The sequence below is a fragment of the Strongylocentrotus purpuratus genome, unplaced genomic scaffold (genome assembly GCF_000002235.5).
Source record: "Strongylocentrotus purpuratus isolate Spur 01 unplaced genomic scaffold, Spur_5.0 spur5_scaffold_11, whole genome shotgun sequence".
NCBI classification, from domain to species: Eukaryota; Metazoa; Echinodermata; class Echinoidea; order Camarodonta; family Strongylocentrotidae; genus Strongylocentrotus; species Strongylocentrotus purpuratus.
The window spans coordinates 8,808,247-8,831,917 of NW_022145596.1; the positions used below are offsets into that span (position 1 = coordinate 8,808,247).

Consider the following 23,671-nt stretch of genomic DNA (forward strand, 5'->3'; position numbering starts at 1 on the left):
TTTCTCTTTTTTGAAATTTGAAATATTCATTTGTTTCAAATTGATCAATATTAATATAATTTTAATTGTGAATCGTAATTCAGTGAACAATTTCATCCTTGAGATATTTACAATCCATTGAATAACAAAGTTTTTTGTGACAGAATGAGAGATAAATCCTAAACAATCAATACTATATATATACATCAAATGGTTATTTTGATATGTAAGTAACCGGTTTTGGCCTCGAAGGTGCATCGGTATCAAAAATATCCAAAAATTTAGGAAATTTGTTTCGTATCCGGATTACTTTTATCAACTTGGTGTCTAGTAAACGACTCTGAATGACTGTTACATGTAGATGTCATCTGTTTGGAGCCAGAAAGCTGTTATCTCATATCATTAACACAGAGTTAATGCCCTCTTGCTTCAAACTGAAGAAAAGCAGTTTAATCATCAGAGTTCTAGATTACTGTTCTTGTTATTGCACTACTGTTGTCGTTATGAAATTATATTTTGATAATGACCAAATTTATAATTGCGTGCCCCACACAATCCTATAAGATGAATATGTGGGTAGGTAGACATCTTACATCACCTGTGCCTGTTTTGTTTTCTTTTAAAATCTGTTATTAATAAAGGAAATGCATTAACCTAGATCTGTGGAACTAGTTTCATGCACTTGTATTCAACCATTGGAGGAGTTATTAATGATGATGAAATTTATTCCAATATCAAATTGGATAATGGGTTTGTTGTCTGATACATTGTATGTTGAAGTAGGATATGCTCATTTTTTTGATTGGAAAAAAAAAATTGCCATTGACCCCATTCATACAAGATGAGTGTGCGATTTGGACTGCGATTAATTCACACATCACCAATTTTGCACCTGTTCACGTGAGAGATTTGAGCTTGATTTTTTATATCACTGCCACTGACTTTTGTTGTTACATGTGATGCAAAGGGAGGAATCCTGATTATTTTTTTAAAATTCTGATTGAAATTTTTTGTGTGATTGAAATTGTGTCCAAAAGCTCAATAATCAATGATGTTTCACACATGCCGAAAAGTATGATTCTTGTTAACAAAAATACATTTTAACTATTTACCTATCCCCCCCCCCTTCATCCATCTTTCTAGTGAGACCTAACAATTTTTCAATCATTAGTTTAGAATACAAACATACATGTACAAAGTTTATGATTCTGCTTTGCTATTGTACCTTGGTATAAAATTTCATATTCATATTCAGATCATATATTCAAAGACATATGGTAATAAATGATTTTAGCTAGCAAAGATGATTTTTTTTTAAATATGGAGAAGCTGTTTAATGTATAGTTTTTTCTGTTATTGTTTGCATGGAAGTGTTCATGCACACTGAGACATGACCGCTTTTTACTTTCTAAATACACATCAGAGGGCAGTATTCCATTGAAAAAATCTCTAAAATCTTCAAAGGACTAATTCTCTGTTGTGACTTTAAAGAAAAATCATGGCAGAGCTAGAGTCAGGGGGCCTCATAAAACTGTCAGGAATGTCGCCAAAATGAATGATTAATACAGTTTCATGGGCTGTTCTTCCATTTTTTTTTTTTTGGTATTCAAGAATTTATTAGGGGACTTTGATTTGTTTTATTGGTCAGATTTGCAAGATGATTATTGATTTTGTGTCCTACAGTTCCCAAACAATAATGGAGAAAGGTGAAAGTCTAGGCGGGGAATGCTTTATTAGACCCAAAGATGTGTCTCTGAATCATTCATTATCTTATCTTTATTATTTCAAATATTTCCGTGTGGATTGGTGGTTATCAGTTATTCAACACTGTCAAATTGTTAGTATGTTACTTACCTCAATAATTGTCTTAACAACAGAATTCCCAATTGGCATAGTGAGTATCGTGACAAATTTACCTTAGTCATTTAGAATAAACATAATTACAGTGTGGCATATATGCAAAAACATGACTTTCAGCTTTTTGAACATTACCACTTCTTGATATTTCAAATTTGGTGAAAAAGAGACTTTTGATATATTGTTGAGGAATGTCATTATTTCATTTTAAACGATCTGCTCTAGATATTGCTTGATTGACCCTTTTCACCAAGTGTGATAAATGAATGTTCATCTGGATATGAAATGTTCATGCTCACTGACTATGAAATTTAAGAAATATCAAGGGAATAGGTAATTTATGACGTAGCTTTCTCTATCTCATTTTCTCTCTTTCTCTCTCTCCCTCTCACTCCCTTTCTCATTGTTTCTATCTCTCTTTTCAGTCGCCTTTTCCCTTTTCTGATCTTTCTCTCCCAATTGATTTTTGTTGTTGTAATCTCTCTTCTCTCTATCTCCATCATTTCTAAATCTTTCCACCTGTCCCATTTTCAATACATCTCCCTTAATAATATTTCTTTTTTCTGTTTCCCTTCTCTCTTTCTCTCCTCCTTCTCTTCTCGTCCATTCTTCCTGTATCCCCCTCCTCCCCTCCCTGAGATTTTTGTCTTGTCCTCTTTTATTGTGTTTTACATCTTTCCCATTCTCTCTATCTCTCCCCTCCCCCTCCCCCTCCCCCTCCCCCTCCCCTCTCTCTCTCTCTCTCTCTCCCCTCTCCCTCTCTCTCCCCCCTCTCCCCTCTCTCCCCCTCTCCCCTCTCTCCCCTCTCTCCCCCTCTCCCCTCTCTTCCCCCTCTCTCTCCCCCCCTCTCTCTCCCCCTCTCTCCCCCTCTCTCTCTCTCACAATTTTTCTTTTCTATACTCTCTCATTCCATTTTATTATAGCTTCCTTTCTCACTCTCTTTCTCTTACCCTTCCTCTTTCTCTCTCTCTCTTCAATCATTTATTACTTTCTCGTTGATACGACTTGGTAGATAAAGGGCAATGGCATCTTGGTGTGAAAATCACGGGCCTTGGCCTTTTGGCAAATTCAGAGAACACAATCCCTACTCCAATAGAATCTCGAGATGGCTGATCGTCCGTTCAGCGCTAGAAGGGCATTAAATCATATACTTTAACACGGAGTTAACACCCTTCTGGCTCTGGGCAGATGAGATGATGTAGTATTGATGGGACGGGTGTTAACATCGGCTAGAGGAACTCGGGGATGAATGGTCGATCAGGGAAGATCGATAATGAGAAGCGGTATGGTAGCTGCGTCGGCCGGCCATCCATTCACGGTTTCCCCGCGCAGACACGCTTGTCATATCCAAAGGACTGATTAAAATTGGTATTGATTTTCAAATTGGTTTGCATGGCAAGCTTGAGTGGGTACTTTAATCAGAAATAAATGATGCATTACATGTACGATGAAGGCAGCTTTCTGCACTCTGTGTAATTAGGAATTGAGTGATTTATTATTCTGCGGTGGGAAATATGTTCATCTATGGATATTGATTTTATCTCTCACTGACCGGTGATCATTAATAAATTGTCATTCATGAGTTCTTCATACATACTAGAGATAATACAACAGTGATCATTCATGAGTTCTTCATACATACTAGAGATAATGGAACATTGATCGTTCATTATCGTTAGAGCTTAAACGATCTGTAAATGTCATTGAATTAGGTTCTAGATAATAGAATCATACAGTTCAATAGGATTGAATCACCACAGGCTGTCTATTGTTTCACCCTATTGATTGAGATGCATGTGCAGTCTATATCGCTTTCCATTGTCATTGATAATCATCAAACTGTTATGATGTATGATAACAGTTCAGAGCAAAAACTTATACTCTGGTCATTAGATTAGTGTTTCCTGTCACAGGATTAAGGGATTAAAGGGATTTCGTTCGGATTATCTATTATATTTAGTAATAACGGGGTATTGCTAGCCATAAGCACTCAAAGTGGCCTTTGATAGTGATCACTTGTAACATTTTCTTGATTCTCTTTGGTATCTTTGTTCATTCAAATCTAACATAGCAACATATGTACATATGCTGCTTGTTTTTATCACCTAGTTGTCTTTCTATGCAGGTCGCATTCGATAATGCTATCGTTCAATTGTGTGAATCTGACTTAGTGACTGCTTGTATCCTTTCCTTGATTCTCTTTGGTATCTTTGTTCAGTTAATTCCGTCAAGGCAATAACGATTGCTCGCATCAATTTATTTGGTTGTCTTTCTATACAGGTGTGACTGGATAATGCCCTTTTCAATATTCCTAATCTGACTTAGCAACCACTTGTTCCCTGGACAGCTGTGTTCAATTAAATCTGCCATAGCAACATGGTATTTATTTACAAGTTTCATTTGACAATACCATGGGCCAATAGTCTAAATTTGACATAGTGGCCACTTATATAATTTTTTAACCATTTGTTCAAATAAATCTGCCAAAGCAGTATGTTTATAAAGACTGCTTGTCTCAAATCCTGAAGTGGTCTTTCTATACAGGTTTATTTGATAATGCTATTTTTCAAGTGATCAAATTTGCCTTTTAAAATGCCCAATTTTGCCTTTTAAAACGCCCAATTTTAATATATATATATATATATATGTATTTTTTTTTAAAAGACAGCCCTTAGACCTTCCATAGTAATATATGTATAAAGATTTTTTCTATACAGTTACTTGAAAATATCAATATTCACATTTTGATAAATGTGATTGAAATATCGCTAACGTTTAAAAATTCTGTGTCAAGGGAACAAGTTGCCTACATACATCGGCATTTTCCTCTTTAGAATATAGCGCATTGCACTCAAAACTGTCCTTTATTAATAGCCAAACCAGGCTTCTACCGGTTCGGGGTATTACAAAGGGTTACGTGAGTCATAGGTATGATTGGTTGGTTGGGTCGAGTCGCGTTCACGCTGGAACGTCTCATGTTTCAATCTATCGCTGCTGCCGATGCCGCACCAGGAAAAATCAAGTTTTTTTGGTCGGGTTGCCAAGGTGCGGGAGGATGCAGGGAGGAAATGTGAGACGAGTCGTGAAGGATAGAGAAACGAGATGGAGTGAGGGATAAGGAAGCCGTGTTTGCATGTGAAGACTAGAGAACAAGCCCCTCCCCCTGTTTTTTTGTACACTCTATGTGGTTAATAATGTCATAGGCTATAAAAAATATTAATGAACAGAAAAATGTTATTAAAAGGCCACTGCACACGCTTAGTCCATAATTTTGGGGTGCTGAATGATTTTTATTGAATTAAACAATGTTTATAAGAAAATCAGTATTATCTTCAAAATAGCATTTCATTGGCATATTGAAAATTATTTTACTTTTCAAATTGGCATTTGTCAATTTATTCCTCTACATATAATTTACTTCTAAGTTCTTAGCATGTATGTCACTTTTGATCTGGGAATTATGTTAATGACATTGAAATCTTTAGAAAAATAACATCTTTCAAAGCTAAAATTCCTAGTATATTACTATGAGCGGTCATTTGGTAGCTCCGTAAAATTTTGTAAAAGGAACCATGAAACAAAAGAACTTTCATGACGCGAAGCCTTCATGAATCATTAATGCCAGTCGTTTTCTTTCATTCGTAGAATAAATTGTTGAAATCAAATCATGCAGTTTGTGGTGTTAAACTTTCTTGACTCTGCAACACTTGCACAATCTGCGAGACTCAGTCTCTTTTTTTAGTAGCATTTCCATAACCCACCAATTTGTGAAGTCAAGCATGCGTTGGTGAATATCTTTATTTTGGTTCTCCTATTAGTGGATGTGTGCAGACTGGGGAACAACCAATACAAATCTGATTAAAGCAACTGATCATGTGCAGATATGAACTCACTGGAAGATAATGTGTTCAGAGGGATTTTCCCCTATTAGCATCTGTTGCCCTTTCTTCCTACCTACCTAAACTGCTGTAAATTTGACATTTCAACATGACCATGAAAGTCGATAGAATTTTTTGTTTTAGAATGTGAGGAAAGACACCCATTAGAGGTTTGAGAAAGTAATGACTGTTAAAGTGTTAATTCAGTGAGGTATAAAAGATGAATGTTGACTTATTTGATAAAAAAAGCATTTCATGAAGTGCTCTTCATGATGATATTGACTGCCAGGGCTGAAGCTAAGGCAATCGTATCTAAACTCCTTTGAAAGCACTCAGGGACAACATATCATAATGTGATGTGATATACCATAATGGTTTATTATCATTTTCCATGAGAATAATTTTAATTGGTATTCTATTCTATTCATACCACAGTATATGAATAACTCTAAAATAATAGATTTCATCAAAACTTTGGAAGAATCTTTAAAGGAATTCCATGAGATTATCACCATGTTGAAATATTCAAACAAATCTACAGGCAGTTTCGAGGAATAGTTGTCTTTGTTTTTTCATCATTTTAAAATGTGATAACTCATGAATCATGTTGTCTCCTTAGAGTAAGCTCAATGATTCATAATTTTGTGGCATTAAGCAGGTAATGAAAATGTAATCCATCTGCAAAACCATGAAAATAGTTGTGTGGAGCGATATTTATATTTAGCCCTTCTCAGAGTCATAAAGGTATGAACTAGAATTCGGATTCAATGCCCTTCAGGTGCTTAAGAAATGATATACACGTGAAGTTTTGAGGTGAAAAGCATGGCGTTGATTGTGCAGAGTGACATTGGACTGCACTATTTCTTTAGGGCATGGATCTTTGATGAATCTTGCCCTCATTAAGACTATCTTACTCACCGTAAAACTGACCGCAGATTTGCAAGTCATGTCTGCTCCCTGTCAATGCCCACTATTTACATTCAGGGGAACTTATGATGGAGTTTGTCATTGGAAGGAGGGGGGGGGGGGGGGCCTTGTGAACTGAATCATTGTTTTTTAGTAACGAAATATGAATCATCGTCGTCATGTTAAAGTCATTATGAACACAATTGCAAAGATTTTCAAAAATCAATTTTAAGTAGAAATCATGTTTGGATTATACAAAAAAAGTTATTTTCATGTTTTGCACATTTCAATAGGTGATGCACAAGGCTATTAAAAAACAAAAATTGTTTATTTTTTATAGTCTTTTCGATCATGTTTATTTATTTATTTTAATTCCTTCAAAAACAATATGACGCAAGATCACTTGAGTCGGTCCAAAACAAATTTATCTGCAGCAAAATAATGTAATAAACAACACTTAGTTAAATTAGTATTTAAGAAATGTAGATAGTTAGTTAGAAATGCTGTGGGTTAAGATGAATGAAGGACATGTACAAAGTCAAGACAATGCTTACTATTTGGCTAAGGTCATACAGTCATAATTTTGGATTTGTTTTAACAGAGAGGCCATAAAATTTGTCAGGATTTCATTTAGATGGCTTTTGTAGTGAGCTTTGACCCTCAATGTATGGTTGTTGCGTGAATGCTATTATGACTGATGGATTTTGCAAGATAAGAGAGTTTACTAAAGAGATAAGTGGTAGTAAAATATATATGATAACATGGAAATGAGGAGGATGAATAAAAGATAGAAAAGGAAAAGAATAAAGATCCCTTAGTTAAATAAAAAAGGCAATCCCTCCTGTTACTTTAAAAGGTTTTTATATTATTGATTGATTGAAATACACAGGCATTTACGGTGAATAGGTGATGAAGGGGATGTCGAGAGAAAGCAAACTAGAATTGTAAAATTTCCTTTCAGTTTGCTTTGTGTCTTTTGCAGTAAAGATGTTCTCCCGTATCTTTCCAATTTGAATTCCATACACTCTCAAAGTTCATCATCTGTCTCCTACCCATCCCCACCCCCACCAACACTACCACCAACTATCACCCCCCCCCCTTCACCCCTACTCTCCTTCACCTTCCATCCCCCACCCACTCCAACCCTCCCTATTTAAGCTATATCCGTCCATTGATACAGCAGTAGTGGTGAATTTACCACGCTAATTGACGTATTGAGAAGTGACATTTGCTCATTCTTTTTCCTTTCTTCTACCCATCAATCCACCCCAGAGACCCCTTCTAAAGATCAAACACAGGAGTAGAATAAAAGAGACGACTTTTCTTCCCCCACCAGGTACTTCCAGCCACATAACTCACGTTTCTCTCTCAATATCACATTCAATTATACCGGCTTGATGCAGAATGTTACCGCCTGATAGCCTCGTCGTATTTCTGTCTCTATCTCGATGGTTGCGTTTTCATTAGCCCAAACAAGCTTGAGCTTAGAATATTAGCAAATCAACATTTCTTGAAAAAATACTGTAAAATCAAGAACTTTCTTGACATGAAAGTTCATGAATTATGGGAAATTTGTGCTCTGTTAGTCATGGTTATAATAATTTTGCGCCTAGAAACTTTCATTAAATATCAACCATTTGTAAAAGTTGTTATAGCTTTTGCAGTAGTTCAAGACTTAAATTCTTCTTCTCCTTTGGCCAGAGTTAAGCAGTTCCTGAAGCCACAAGGAATTAGCTCGAGCTTCTACACAGTCTTAGTGCGTTTACTTCATTAAATTGCCACCCCAATTGGCAAAATAATGGGCTACACATATATTTCGTGAACAAATCTTAATTTGCTTGAGATAATTAGCTTGAGGTCATATTTAAAGGGCAAGGCTGAGAAAATAACCATCTCTTTGCTTCTGCTCTGCAAATTAACACTAGCTAGTTGTGAAACCAGAAACGTTGCATGCTTAAAACGTGCACAAATTTTGTGAATGACTCTGATTCTCGAAAGTTTTTCATGGCTCAAAACACTTGAACCACAATTTCCATGACACTAAAGTTTTGCAATAGTGTCTTTCCATGAGAATGTCCATCTTTAACAAGATGCCAATATTTCATGTATCAAACGTTTCTTGTTTGCAGTAATGTGAATCATCGGGCTAATAATGACGAGCCCCTCTTTCATTTTTTTTCTTCTCTGGTTTTGACGTCGTCCTGTCAGTTTCTCTTTGTGTGTTCGGGCGGAGGTGAAGCCCGGCTGTACAAATAATCAGTTCTGTTTCTCCATTTTATTCCTTCCTGTGCGTAATGGTCTTCAAGTTGTTCTTTCTCGGATCCTTTGCATGTAATCAGGGGAAAGTATTACAGAATCAAAAGTGTGGGGGGGGGGGGCGGCTGGGTATCTTGTTGTATTATTTGAACCTCTAGGATTCGAGCAGCGTTTTTTCAAGTGAGATTTATTACCCAAGCCATTTCTGTGTTGAAAGATCATCGTCAGTATTTGTTTATCATTACGGAAATAGATTTAAGTAAGGAGACAGAAATCTCTATTAGATTTATGATTTGAAGGAAAAAAGGACATTAATCGTGAACTGTTTTTTAACCTCAGGAATATATAATGAAATGACATATGTGACGTTTGTTCTTTTCCATTCCTAATTCAATGTCTGTTCAGAGCAAGAAGGGGGTTATAATAATATATAATATAATATATATATATAATAAAGTATCTGTGTTAAAGTATACTAGTTAACTCCTTTCTGGCTCCAAACAGACGACATGTATCTTCTGCTGAGAGCCAGAATAGTTGTATGTCTGTTTTCATCTCATCAGTTGGTAGTGATTGAAAATAGAATTCAGGTATCATAATTAGCATCTATTCAAAAGTTGTGATTTGATTATCTTTGATTAGAGCACCAGCTGCCTAATTTTGGACTTGTTAAATTTTTTTTTTTTTTTTTTTTTAAATCTTGTCTTGCGCTCTCTCCCACTCTCTTTTTCTCGCTCTATCAAAAGCTTTCTCTGCTCTTTTTCCTGTATCCCTTCCTCTCCTATCTCTCCGTCTGTCTCAATCTTCCTCTCTCTCCCTCTTACTCTCACTATGTGGGCCTCTCTCTTCTTTCTCTTTATCTTCCTCTCACTTTTTCCTTCTCCCATCCTCCTGTCTCCTCCTAACTCTCTCTTTGCCCCCTCCTCCCTCTCTGTAAATAAAGATCCCAAGACTAATTAGCTCAAAATGCTTTCCAGAGACAAGTTATTTCCAGCAAGAAGATAGCAATCATACTTTGGAATGAGAATCACTTCTAACCGTCCCCCGCTCGACCACATGCTCCCCAGTGGTTGCCCATAATTACGAACCTAATACTGGTAATCTAAACCTCTGGCTAAACAGTCACATGATTTCATGCTTTGCTTCTCCAACATAAGCTTGTGATTCATTTTTACAGTATGTGTAATTCATTTCTCTCATGTCTGCATACAATAAGTGAAAGGTTATGCTCAGTTCAAGCAGGGATATTGCTTTTTAGAAGAATGCTTTCTAGATTTATTCTGAACTATTATAGTAAATGAAAGAATTCATGGATTATGATATTTTGGAAATTGTAATAAAAAATTATAATTCATCTCAAAATATACTAACAATATGATATAAAAAGAGAAAAACCGTCACATTAGATTTCATGCTTTGCTTTCTCATTATGAGCTTGTGTTTCAGGTTTACAGTATGTGTTATTCATTTCTCTCACGTCTGCATACAATAAATGAAAGGTTATGTTCAGTTCATACAAGGCTATTGATTTCTATGTGAAAATGACTTTATTGCTTCAATATCCAGTAAATAGAAATCTTTGTGAATTACAATTGCTTTTGTACTAAGAAGTTGCAAAGAAATTAAAAGCCATGTTGAAAATTTAAAGTATGTTTAATTTATTTCTGCATCCAAAAAACTAGAGATTATACTCATTTCATGCAAGGCAATTCCTTATGAGGAGAACAAAAAACCCTAATCTTTCTGCATGTATTCTAATTAGCAATTTTGCAGTTATAGAAAATATTTGACAATTATGACATGTGGGGATTAGAAAATTGTAAAGCAATCCTGAAATTTGACAGAAATTAAATTACTGTTATACTGTATTTATAGCATTTATAGCACAAACACATAAATACACATGTATGACCAAGAAGGTATCTGCAAAATCTCCAGAAAAGAAGAGACGATATGCTTGCACTCAAAATTTGAAATTTGGAAAGCAATCATTCTCATTTTACACTGCAGATATGATTTCACTCCTCTTGGGATTAATAAGTGATATATGAAAGCTCTCAAATCATTTCTCATAAAAGTACTGTCTCCTATATACAAACAAATAGAAGTATGAAGCATTTGAACAGATGACCAGTAATATATGAATTGAGGTATATATGTATTTTATCGAGATTGTATATCAAGACTTTTAGATGAGAGAATATTTTATAAAGGTCAAGTCAACATTTGTAATGAGTTAGAAAATGAAAGTAGAAAAATAAAGAGAAATAGAATGGCATTTATCTTTTGGTCAAGGTGTCTGTCTAGTTTATTTGACACTCCCTGTTAAAACAACATCCTTATCCTTTTGAAGTTCCTTGAACTTTTGACTTTCCATATTGTTTTCGATGTATTTGCTAACTTTTCTTGCTTTTTTCATGATGACTTTAACTGAAGCTGCATGATTTCCGGCCTCCAAGAATGGATTGTTTCAGTCGTCATGTTTTATCATGTTCCGACTCGCTGTGTTACTAGGGGTCATGTCCGCACTCAGCAGAAAAAAGAAACGTTAGTCGGAAACGTTATTGCTAATGTCGTAATTATGTGGTTAAGTTTATGTTGATGACAGGTTTTGAAAGTGTGATATTTCATGTAATTTTTGATAATCTGTCAGAATTTTTTTTACCAGTACATCCGCACTCTCTCCCTGATTCTTCTTAAAGGTAAAGACCAGTGATGGTCATGCGATTGCATTGTGAAAGAAACGTTGTGGAATCGATCAGAAAAGGTTGATCATCTAGTATCTAGCATCTGCAAGGTTCTGGAATCATCAAAATGATAAGAAATTTGGCCCATTCTTCGTAAAGTTACAAGCACTATACATAGAAAGATGTATATGGGACTACCCTATATCTCTCACAGACCATGAGAGAAACAAATTTACCAAATATATGAATTAGTTGGCGGTTTCCCGGCAAATTTTTTATCATCATGTATTAGTCAAAACATATTCTTTCACATGATTGGTGATGAGAGCTTCCATTTCATTTTTTGAAATAGGGGCGTTTCCAATACTGGCCTTTACCTTTAAACATGGTGAAAATAATTGCATATAAATTGAGTCATTCACACACTAGAAAAAAAAAGGTAAGATTTGAACTGTGATTCAAATCTTACACTTTCATTGCTCCTGTTTACACATAGGATCTGTGAAATCATTTCCCCTTTTCTACCATCTTTTTGCTCTGACCTTTGTTGTAACTTTGCGGGAATAAGTGCATAATTAGGATCACTAAAAACGGCAGAATTGTGGTCAAAGTAATACAAGAAAATTTCTGTGTTCACCCTAAAAAAATGCAAGATTCTGATCAGGATCCATCTTTTTAAAACTTCACAAATTGCTCTGTATTTTTTAACAAAGTACATGTAGGATAAAAATATTAGTAATATGTGATTTAAATTTTGAGGATTTTAAAAGTGCCTTCCATTTAAGAGATAATGGTATTTTTTTGATAGTCTGGCAAAACATCAATATATGAAGGTTCTAGCTAAAGTAAGGATGTTTTTGAATGAATAGGACCATAATAGAGTATATGCCTCAGGACTGATTACCAAGACTTAGTAGTTATTTAGATACAATATTAGGACGATTTGTAATACAAGCTGGTTACCATTTACTAAATCCTTATTTTACCCCAAGAGGAAAAGCGGATAAAAGACCACTTTCTTTTTGCTAGGTAGATTTTTTAGGATTTGTCGAAAGACAAAGGAAGGGAAATTCCCGAGCAGCCTCTCGTCTGGAAAACTTCTCCAATCCCTAACCAGTTAATGAACCATCTACCGACGACGTGCACTTTTAAGCGTAGGGAACAAATCTTCACCTCCCCCCCCCCCCCCCCGACGGATCAGGAAGTGGAAATTAGTAATCCGTCACGTTGCTTAGGATATCGGGTCTGACGTATCGTTAGACGCCTACCATTACTGGTGACCTGCTATCAGAAGCGTTGCAATGTTTTGATAAATAAACACGGCAGGATTATTGCATATTTAATAGTAGTCTGCTACTTGATCCTCTGGTGAGAGTATGATCGCGATACTCTCGGAGTCGTCATTTGCGGTGTTCTGCACCTCTCGTAGTCTGTGAATCATGGAATTGATAGTGAGCTCGCATCAATTACTATGCAACAGAAAAGCAGAACATTTGTTTTAACGAAAATATCCTTAATATAGCAGGGAGTGTTGACATTCATATAGATCCAGAAGTGTGGTTATACTGTGTGTAAATGTACATGACTTAACAACCCTCTTGCTCTTACCAGACGATACCATAGTTGTAAGGATATTTTCTGCTTTAGAGCCAGACGGGCGTCAACTTTTTTACCATAAAAATAAATGCCCTTTTTGTTCTCAACAGACAATTTTGGACTGTAATTTTGAGGTGGTACAAGTATCATAATGTAAATTCAGAATTTTAACAGACCAAAAAAAAAAAGGAATCCTTGTTAGTCAAAATGTGGGGTCTGGACTCTCCGGACTGTAGACTGCACATGTCACTTCTAATTTATAGATAATAATAGTGGGTTCTTGCAAAGCGTTCATGTCTGTCAGACTCGACACTCCTGGCGCTCCACATTATTTCCCCAGCTTCAGCATGGCTGCCTTTATGGCGCTCTGGCATTTCCAGGAATTAGTTCCTGCCAAGTACCCATTTACATCACCTGGGTCGAGTGTGGCAAATGTAGATTAATGTCTTGCCAAAGGACATTAGTACCAAGCAGGATTTAAATCAGGAGACGAATCCACTTGACCACAACACCTAGGTGCTCTTGACATAGCGATAGTAACTCTGGTGCAGGCTAAACGTGAAGTCTGTTAATTTTGTCAATTATGTCAAATTTTAGTCTGTGCTTAGAGACTAGTTCTATTTCGGAGCTGTAAGCGGATGTTCCTTCCCTGATTAATGATTATGCTTTCATTGAATGTTATGACAAGAAAGGATAACGAGATGTCAGCGATACTATGATCACCTCACAATTTAACTATGAAAATCAATACATTTAAAGGTACATTTTCAAGTCAAGTGTCATGTACTAAGTAGATTATAATAAGTGCAAGTTGTTTGTATCATAAAGAAGGCTAAGGAGGATTGAAATGTTATCGTATATTTCTTCTTTCAAATATTCTGAGATGTATTTGAGAGTTGATCAGCAGTGCTGGTTAACCCATTATTTCTATGAGCATAATTATCCTCTATAACTTAGAACCATAAGGATGTAGCCTAAATGATTTTACATGGAGTTAACACCCTTCTGGCTCTCTAAAGGTGATACATGCATACTTTTTATTGACCTCACAAATCAGTAATTCATTTACAGTCTTCTATGTTTGTTTGATGGTGACTAGACTAAAACAAATTGATCTCAATTTGTTTCCCATATATAGGTAAGAAGCTGGTTGAAACTATCAACAAGGATGCTGAGAAGAAGACTAGCAAGGATGACAAGGAGGGCAAAGGTTCAAGGTAAGAAAGAGAGGCAGGGAGGAAGAGCGAGAGAAGGAGTGATGATGGAGAAGGTTTGCACTGGTGTGAGAGGTGGAAGAAAGAAACAGAATGATGAGATTTTTGTTGTTGTAAGTTTGATAGCGAATGCGGGGATAGTACACTGTAAAAAAACACAAACATAACCTGTGATGAGTAGATGTATCAATAAAGCAGAGAGGAAGAGAAATTATTGATTCATCCAACATTTGTCAATCAGGCAATAGAAATGGACTTAGATGTCTGTATAGGCCTTTTCCATTAGCTGAATTAAATGCTATCTTGTGAAGATGTGGTCTTCGGTTTCATCAACCCCTGAAAATGTATTTAAAAAAGGAAGAGAAGAAGAACATTTCATGCATCACTTCATTCATCCATTAAAAAAAAGTATTAAAATAGATTTGAAAACATCAAACAAAAAAAGATATGTAAATAGGTTTTGTCAATTTGAGGATAACCTGTTTAAAATGTTGGAGACAACAATATTTTGTGCATCATTTCATCCATCCAAAATGCAATTCAGATTGTGTTGGTAATGAAATGATATAAGGTGCTGCCAGTTTAAGGATTATCTGGTTAGAAATTAATGAGTCATTAAAATCCATTTTATTCATGCTCTATATTAACATTAAATCTTTTTGATAGTATACAAATCCATGATCTCAGAATAATAATAGCCTTAAGTTTAATTCCCCTTCAGGTATACATGTACATTAGGAACAGATCTCTTTTCTCTGTCATTAGTTAATAGTCCATCTGTGCACACTGCTCTAACATTTTGAGAAACACTTGTCAAATATTGATAAACCCAGCCCACACATTCACTTCCAGATAGGCGATCGATGCGGAGGGTCCCTACTAAATATAAACTATTCATTAGAGATTATCAAGTATTGTTGCTAAGGGGGAGTCGCCATGCTAAGCATTCTGCGTCCTCCAAGGAAGGATGGATTTAATGATGTTGTCCTTATGTCCAATCAATTATTCAGCTCAGTACCTTTGTGGATTGATGGGATGTTTTTTTCTTCATAAAAACGGGATGACATTTTTATGGTCTGCGTTTTGCTGTCATGGAGGTATTGTTTACAAAAAAAGAAATGTTTTAGAGTAATTGCACCTGGCGGGGAAAGCTGTCTTTAAGCTAGCAATTTGTACATGATTTTAAATTAATTAAAATTTCATAATTACAATATTTCTCCATTAGTCAAGTGTATTCGCACTGACAAATTCATAGCGCGTTAATTGGTTGATGAGTTGAATATTTTAATCTATTCTAGTCCTAGTTTTCCTTGGATAATGGCTCAAAAACTTACATGAAAGTTGAAAAGTGAAGTAGCCCATTATTTCATCTGTTGAAAACTAGAAGGGTGTTTACTCATATATACTCTATTATAGATCTAATGCCCTTCTGGCTCTCAACAGAGGATTACCATCTTCACTGTGAATTAGCTCAAACAAGTTGTGATCGGGCTAATTGCTCGGGATCAAAACCAGTGGGCTATCCCAAAAAGTCAGGCTAATGGAAACAGCTCCGGGATCAAAATCAGTGGGCTATTGTAATCGCTGTTATTTTTGTGTGATTAATTTTTCGCGCTGAGCGACCCTAAAACATATTCATGGGTTCTTAAATTTGCGTTGCATGCAATGCAGCCCGTTCAAAACAGGCATAAGAAGTCATGCTTATATTTTTGCGAGTTCTAAAATTTGTGCTTGCTGATCTTAGCGCGATATCTGCGAAAAAAATTATGTAACTTGAATATTTCCGTGTATACAGTACTCCGAAAAGTCGGGCTAATGGTGACAGCTCCCTTAGTCTAGCCTCCCTGGCTGGGCTGATGAGCTCCTGGTGTTGGTGAAGAACATCCAGACCATGATTGATTCAGATGCCATCCTCGTCTCTATGTGCATCAATTCATGGCGACGGCGACGGCGACGTATCGTCATGTATTATTAAAGACAAGAGGGCAGGAGTGGTTAATCCACTAAAGAAAATGTAGCATTTTGTACGAAAGTCGCCAGGTCCAGGAGTGGATTTAGAACAACTTTCATTGGCATTCAGTGTAAGAGATTAGACTTATGATATTGGAAATGGCCTTTTATGCAATTTATGAAACATTCATTTTGAGGTGAAGACACTCAAAATTTCAATGCTGAAAAGGATTAATTTCCATTTTGTTATAGTTTCCTCAGTCAGTGACAATTTTAATTTAATTTTATTAAATTAGAGACTAATCCCAGCCAAGAGCCTTGAAGGTGAGTTGCCAAACAGCTAAGATCTGCTCTTTAAATCTCTTTACCGCTAATAAGCCGACTTTTTGCTAATTTTCTGTAATCGAAGGAGACGTTTCTTTGGAGAAGCTGAAAGTGTTGTTTTTATTGGAATGTAGCCAATGGGTCAAGTAATGACGTTGGATCTGCACCCTTAAAAAAAATAAACCCAATTGGGGCAAAAAAGTAAGTGCTATCTGCCTTTTAAAGGAAAATCCAACCTTTATCAACAACTAATCTATAAAAAAAAGCAGAAAAATCAGAGAAGCAGACTGTTGATTTTTTTATACTAAAATCAAACAAAAAATGAGATGGTGTGAATTTTTAAAAATTGTAAGTGCTATACCTATGGGTACTTTAAATTGGCTGTTAAGTCAGTGTGCTGGACACCATCCCATTTGTATAAAAAAAACAAAATGGTTGAAATTTCAATTTTTAAAAATGTAAGACTCTGGAGGGTTCTTTCTATTTTAAAGAAATAATAATGCAGTGCCCAGAGGGAGAAGGCGCTGTGGAGAAAAAATAGAAATGAAAGATATTTTTGTCAAGAGAAATAAAGAGTTGTCTTTAACTACGTCACAAGCCTCTGACCGAATTGCCAATTTTGGGATTTGCATACCGGTGTAAAGTAGTGATTTCAGATTTCACACATTCATAACTTTCTTAATATTTCTCAAATTTAGTTCAAACTTTTCAAAACAATTTCTATTCCTTGTATCTCTCTGCTTTCATACTGAAATGAACCCATGACCGAGGTTGGATTGGCCTTTAACTAGAACCTTGGATAGGAAAACTGCATCTGTTGTTTCAGAGTGGATGTGACATGCTCGGAGGCTTCGGCATCAAATTTCTGTCATCGCCCACTTGTTGTGAGGCTTTAGGAAGAATCATGCCTAATTTTTCCCTGGAGAGTATAGGCTGTTGTCTTTAAGTGGAATGTTTCGTTGTAAAGGGACATAAAAAACAATGTGTCATTGATATGTATCAAGCCTTCTAGGAAGGTTGCACCACAACCTTCATTAGGATAGGGCTAGAGGTTTCATCAAAATATGGAAGGAACATGATATTCCTTTTTGCTTAATTTCTGGCAGAGTGGGAGAATTCAAAGGTACTAATTATGAAACATCTTGATGTGGTTTGAAAAATTGGTTTATCTGTTTATTAATTTGGGTGATGAAAAGATGAAGGGAAAGACAGAAAGAGAAATAGAGAGAGAGAGAGACACAGAGAGAGAGAGAGAGAGACAGAGAGAGACAGAGCGAAAGAGATAATTAGAAAAAAGAGATAGAGAAAGAGATAGAGAAAGAGAATGATAGAGGGAGACAGAGAGAGAGAGAGAGAAAGAAAGATAATTAGAAAGAAAGAGAAAGAGAATGACAAAGAATGATATATATATATATGTATATATAGAGAGAGAGAGACGTATAGAGAGAGAAAAAGAGAGAATGAATGCATAAACATGAATAAAAATAGAACATAAAAATAAAAGAGCAGAGAGAAATCAAACAAAAAGGACAGACACTCAGGGATATATAAAGGGATATATAAAGAGATATAGATTCTTTTGAAAAATAGATATATAATGCCAAGGTCATAGTAGAATTGACGATAGTTAAATTGCAATACATGTGATAAAGATCATACAGCCTGCAATAAACGGGCAAAATGGGGATGTGAGGAAGCACGAAATCAAGATGCTATTCACATAACAGACACGAGAGGATCACCTTCTACACAAGCTAATGGCAAAAAGGTTGTGTGTATAGATTTTCAGGAGGAAAGTCCCTCTACACATTTCTTTGTCCATAATGTGAATTGAGAGATAGAGAAGGATGATCGCTGTATTTAGGTTAGGCAGGCGCTGGTATAAAAAATCTATCTTGTCTCAATATGGAGTGAAAGGGTATATCAATTTAAGAGCAGCTCTTTCGGTTGATTGCCTAAAATGTAGCTACTTTGTTTACAGCTTAAACAAAGATTGATGCTATAACCTGTAGTGTTCATGATTATTTGTACCATATTGAATCATGAGAACAAATTTATTTTGAATTCATCCTTCATTTGTAAAGATGTTGCTGGCGTGCTTGCTGAAAGCTGTTTTATAACATACGTATTCATTAATTAGGAGGGCTGTGATGTAATAAGGGTAATTTTTTTTTGTGTTGAAATACTCTGGACAGAAAACAACATTTCTACAAGTAGGGCAAAACAGCAATATTGTATTTATGTTCAGGGTACTATTAAACATATGACAGTTAAATAAAGATGGTGGAATTATCATTGTATTTAAGAAATCCTCAAAAAGACAGTTTTGGAAATTTCAAGGAAGGGAAAGTTAACATAAATGTTAAATGAGGAGTTAGCCATATTTGTTCTATATTTTGTTGATCTGTTTTGTTTAATATTCCCAATGTCTAAGTAGCTTAAATAATACAATTAAATGCATGGGGGCCAGGATGATTTCCATCCATAGTGATTGAAAAGAAAGGGGAAAAGAAAAACTTCCTGTAGGTTGCGATGCATGGAATTGATAAACTCTGTATATGACTTTAGAATAGACCTTAAAAAATATTTTTCTTTTTTTATCCAGCATCAGTTCATCTCAGTTCAGTTCAGTTTATTATATTTTTGCACGGCACCGACTTCAGCCAAAGGCTCTTCTTCCGCAGGTCCGTGTTTATTCTCTCTTCTTTCTTTAAAAAAAAGGGAAAAAATGTAGGTTGAGGGGTGAGAATGCTCTCCTGGCTTTCACAAGCTGATAAAGGGTTAGAGAGGATGGAGCTTTTGTGTATGGTACGGCGCATTAGGAGATATCAAGTTGATCTTGAACACATATCCCCCAGAGCAGAAAACGAGAAATTTACATTTTATTGATCTCTAGGTGCCAGCAGTGAAGGAGCTAAGAATGCTCTGAATGTTTTGGGATGTGTGCATTACAGGGAGAATGTCAATATTAGAGAGGGGCTGTTCAGACTCTAGAGATAATCATGTTTTGGTAGAAACTGTGAAGGAACTAAGAATGTACTATATGTTTGTGGATCTTGCATTGAAAGGTGAAGGAGCTAAGAATGCTCTGAATTTGTTTGGATGTGTGCATTACAGGGAGAATGTCAATATCAGAGAGGGGCTGTTCCGACTCGGGAGATAATCATGTCTTGGTATAAACCGTGAAGGAGCTAAGAATGCTCTGAATGTTATTGGATATGTGCATTACAAGGAGAATGTCAATATCAGAGAGGGGCTGTTCAGACTCGGGAGATAATCATGTCTTGGTATAAACCATGAAGGAGCCAAGAATGCTTTGAATGTTTTTGGATGTGTGCATTACAGGGAGAATGTCAATGTCACAAGGGGCTGTTCAGACTCAAGAGATAATCATGTTTTTACATAAACCATGAAGGAGCTAAGAATGCTCTGAATGTTTTTGGATGTGTGCATTACAGGGAGAATGTCAATATCAGAGAGGGGCTGTTCAGACTCAGGAGATAATCATGTTTTGGTTCAAGCAGTGAAGGAGCTAAGAATGCTCTGAATGTTTTTGGATGTGTGCATTACAGGGAGAATGTCAATGTCACAAGGGGCTGTTCAGACTCAAGAGATAATCATGTCTTGGTATAAACCGTGAAGGAGCTAAGAATGCTCTGAATGTTATTGGATATGTGCATTACAAGGAGAATGTCAATATCAGAGAGGGGCTGTTCAGACTCGGGAGATAATCATGTCTTGGTATAAACCATGAAGGAGCCAAGAATGCTTTGAATGTTTTTGGATGTGTGCATTACAGGGAGAATGTCAATGTCACAAGGGGCTGTTCAGACTCAAGAGATAATCATGTTTTTACATAAACCATGAAGGAGCTAAGAATGCTCTGAATGTTTTTGGATGTGTGCATTACAGGGAGAATGTCAATATCAGAGAGGGGCTGTTCAGACTCAGGAGATAATCATGTTTTGGTTCAAGCAGTGAAGGAGCTAAGAATGCTCTGAATGTTTTTGGATGTGTGCATTACAGGGAGAATGTCAATGTCACAAGGGGCTGTTCAGACTCAAGAGATAATCATGTTTTTACATAAACCATGAAGGAGCCAAGAATGATCTGAATGTTTTTGGATGTGTGCATTACAAGGAGAATGTCAATATCAAAAGGGGCTGTTCAGACTCTAGAGATAATCATGTTTTAGATGTTGCACATGGATGACTGCGATAAAGTTATATTTCAGTTTGAACAGAATGTACATGTGAAGTAGAGATGAAGATCTTGGGTAGATGTGGACTTAGCAGAAATGATAAATGTGACCCATTTTCAGCTTTTCTTCAATCTTTTTATAAACATAGATAAATTATAGTGTACCATGTCATCTACTGAGAACTAGAAGGGCATTTAACTCTTTTCTTTTAACACTGCGTTGATGCCCTTCTTGCGCTCAGCGAAGGATGTGTCAAATTATTAATGGCATGTAAGGTACTAGCAATTGGTTTAAGAGTTGTGAGAGGGCAAGAGAGGGAAATGATGTATCGTCTGTTTGGAGCCAGAAGGGCATTAACGTATATCATTCAACACAGAGTGAATGCCCTTTTGGATCTCAAAAGATGACATATTATTCTGGATGTATTGTAGGTAGGTGCTTCATATTCTTACACTTTCATTAAAGCCCAAGGTTGTAGTGCTCAGGTTTAGCTGTCACATTGGTCATAAACTTGAGTTCTTCAAAGTGACCTCCATTATCAGCTTCCATTCAAGTGAGCAATAGCCTCCAGAGATATCAGCAATAACTGCTATGTTATCGTCCTTTCGCATTTCATCAGTTTTTGGAGCCAGAAGGGCGCTAAGTCATCTACATGAACGTGTACTGTATCACAGAGTTCACACCCTTTTGGCTCCGTACAGATTTTCTGCAGATGAAACTTTCATTATTACTAAGTCCCTTGGATAGGATTTAAAGCTGTAGGTCCTCTAGTTGCACACCAACAAACATGTAATAGTTGTGTTAGCAGTCAGTGCAAGTGAGGTTATCATCATTGGGTTGGAGTTGTGGCATTTGCATTGAAGGCTGACACTCATGCAACATCTCTGTTTAGTACAACCCACAGCTTTTATGGAGCGATGCAGTCTTAACCAAGAGAAATATCAGAAACGGTTTTTGATGCATTGTGGTATTAAGACTCCATTTTGCCTGGTAGGGTAATGCAAGTAAATGTTCTATAGCTATGCAAATATAAGACTAGTGGCTTTTTGTCCTACCTGAGGGACATGCAATAAAAAATAAATGATGCTATCCATCGCTCGAGGCCGGATGTAAGTAGAATCATAACTCACTACAGCTACTATTAAGTTAAACTATCATGTTCCAAATATTCTCGTTGTCAAAATGATCTTTTTTCCCCATTCATCAAAGTGCCAATTTGAGTATAAAGGGCACATCATCTGTGAGAGTAACAAGAGCAGTAACTCGTTATTAACCCCTTGCGTACTGGAACCGGGTGTTCCCTGTATTAAGCCTATGGCAATGAATGAATTCATTAGTCTACGGGTTAAGTGATTTAGTTAATGCCCTTCTGGCTCTTCGAATGGCAGACAATATAATCATTCGCCCCCCCCCATACAAATTTAAGTTCGTCGCGAACTCATATTATGCTCGTGGTAAGCTTAATAAGATCGTTTTTTAGGCTTTAAGCTTGTAACACGCTTCCAGGACGCTAGTAACGATCTTACAAAATCTTGGCGAGCTCGTGCGCGAGTTCGTCACAAATCGTCTTCTTTGTCTAATAATTTAATGAAACATCAAAGCTTCGGCGCTTTGCGGGAGGAGGGAGGGGGAAATCGCCCCTCCCTGTGCACCCCCCCCCACTACATCAATGCAGGTCACCATTATGTACTGATAATTTCAAATTGGGGCCTCCCTAAGAAATCCTGGATCCGCGCCTGGTGTAGAGCCTCTCAAGCGTTTGATGGTAAAACTTTAACATGTCTCAGCAACAATTTTTTTATATTCTCTCAGCAAAATAAACCAACATTTCAAATATATACAGGGCATCTATAGGCTTTTTTTTTGTTAACAAAACTTTAAAAAGTTATGCAAAACGTTGTTTGAATATAAAGCTAAAATCTGACCGAACACACCGTTTGGAATAGTAGAATTGTAAGCAGGTAACCTTAGGTTCTTGATTAGTGCACGACAATCAAACCTTTCTGATTATCATAATAATTAAAACACCATATGGAATAGAATAGTAAACAGGTAACCTTAGGTTCTTGATTATAAAATTGTGCATGACAATCAAACCTTTCTGATTATCATAGTAATTAAAACACCATATGGAATAGAATCGTAAACAGGTGAGGTAACCTTAGTTTCTTGATTTTGTGCATAACGATACAAACTTCATGATTAAAATATTACTACAAACACCTATTTTACAATCTTTTTAGGTGCTCTTCAAAAAAAAAAGATTAGAGAGGTAAAAGTAATTATAGTTGTACAGGTTAATGCACAGAGAAATTTCAAGTCCATTGAATTGAAAGAGTGTATAAGCAGGCTAAGGTAATGAGAGTCTTATGGAAAGCATATTATTTAGGAACTCTAAAATGCAAAGACTCTCCGGAGTCATACATTTTGGACAATAGAAATTTTAGTTATTTTGTGGAAAATTGTTGGACACCAGTGGTGGATCCAGGAAGGGGGGGGGGGGCTGAGCGAATTATCGGCCGGCACGAACTCGTTGGCGAGCACGCTGACGAGCTCGCATGTAAGTGTACTGAAATTTGTATAGGGGCCCACCCCCTCTCCCCCATTCTAATCTATTTGTTCTCACTAGCACATACATATAGACCTAGTTTCATTAGGTTCGAGGCCATTCCAATCACTTTGCTATTGTTCAAACTCCTACTGAAATTGAAATAATTATTTCTCAAACAAAGAGATGCATGCCTGTAGGATATTAGGTGAAATAGTATTGAACAAACATTATGATTTTCAGGTGATGCGACATTGAACATGGATAAGGATTTT

The 23,671-nt window shown here is 36.3% G+C and overlaps 1 protein-coding gene across 1 annotated transcript in view; it reads left to right on the forward strand.

The window, feature by feature from the left end:
• Positions 1-14,988, forward strand: part of LOC100891049 (uncharacterized protein DDB_G0271670) — a 39,259-nt gene extending 24,271 nt beyond the window's left edge. The window contains exon 6 of the mRNA XM_030980566.1: positions 14,298-14,988. Within this exon, the coding sequence (XP_030836426.1) occupies positions 14,298-14,380 (83 nt within the window). The 3' untranslated portion in view covers positions 14,381-14,988. The remainder of the gene's footprint in view (positions 1-14,297) is intronic.
• Positions 14,989-23,671: the final 8,683 nt, after the last annotated feature.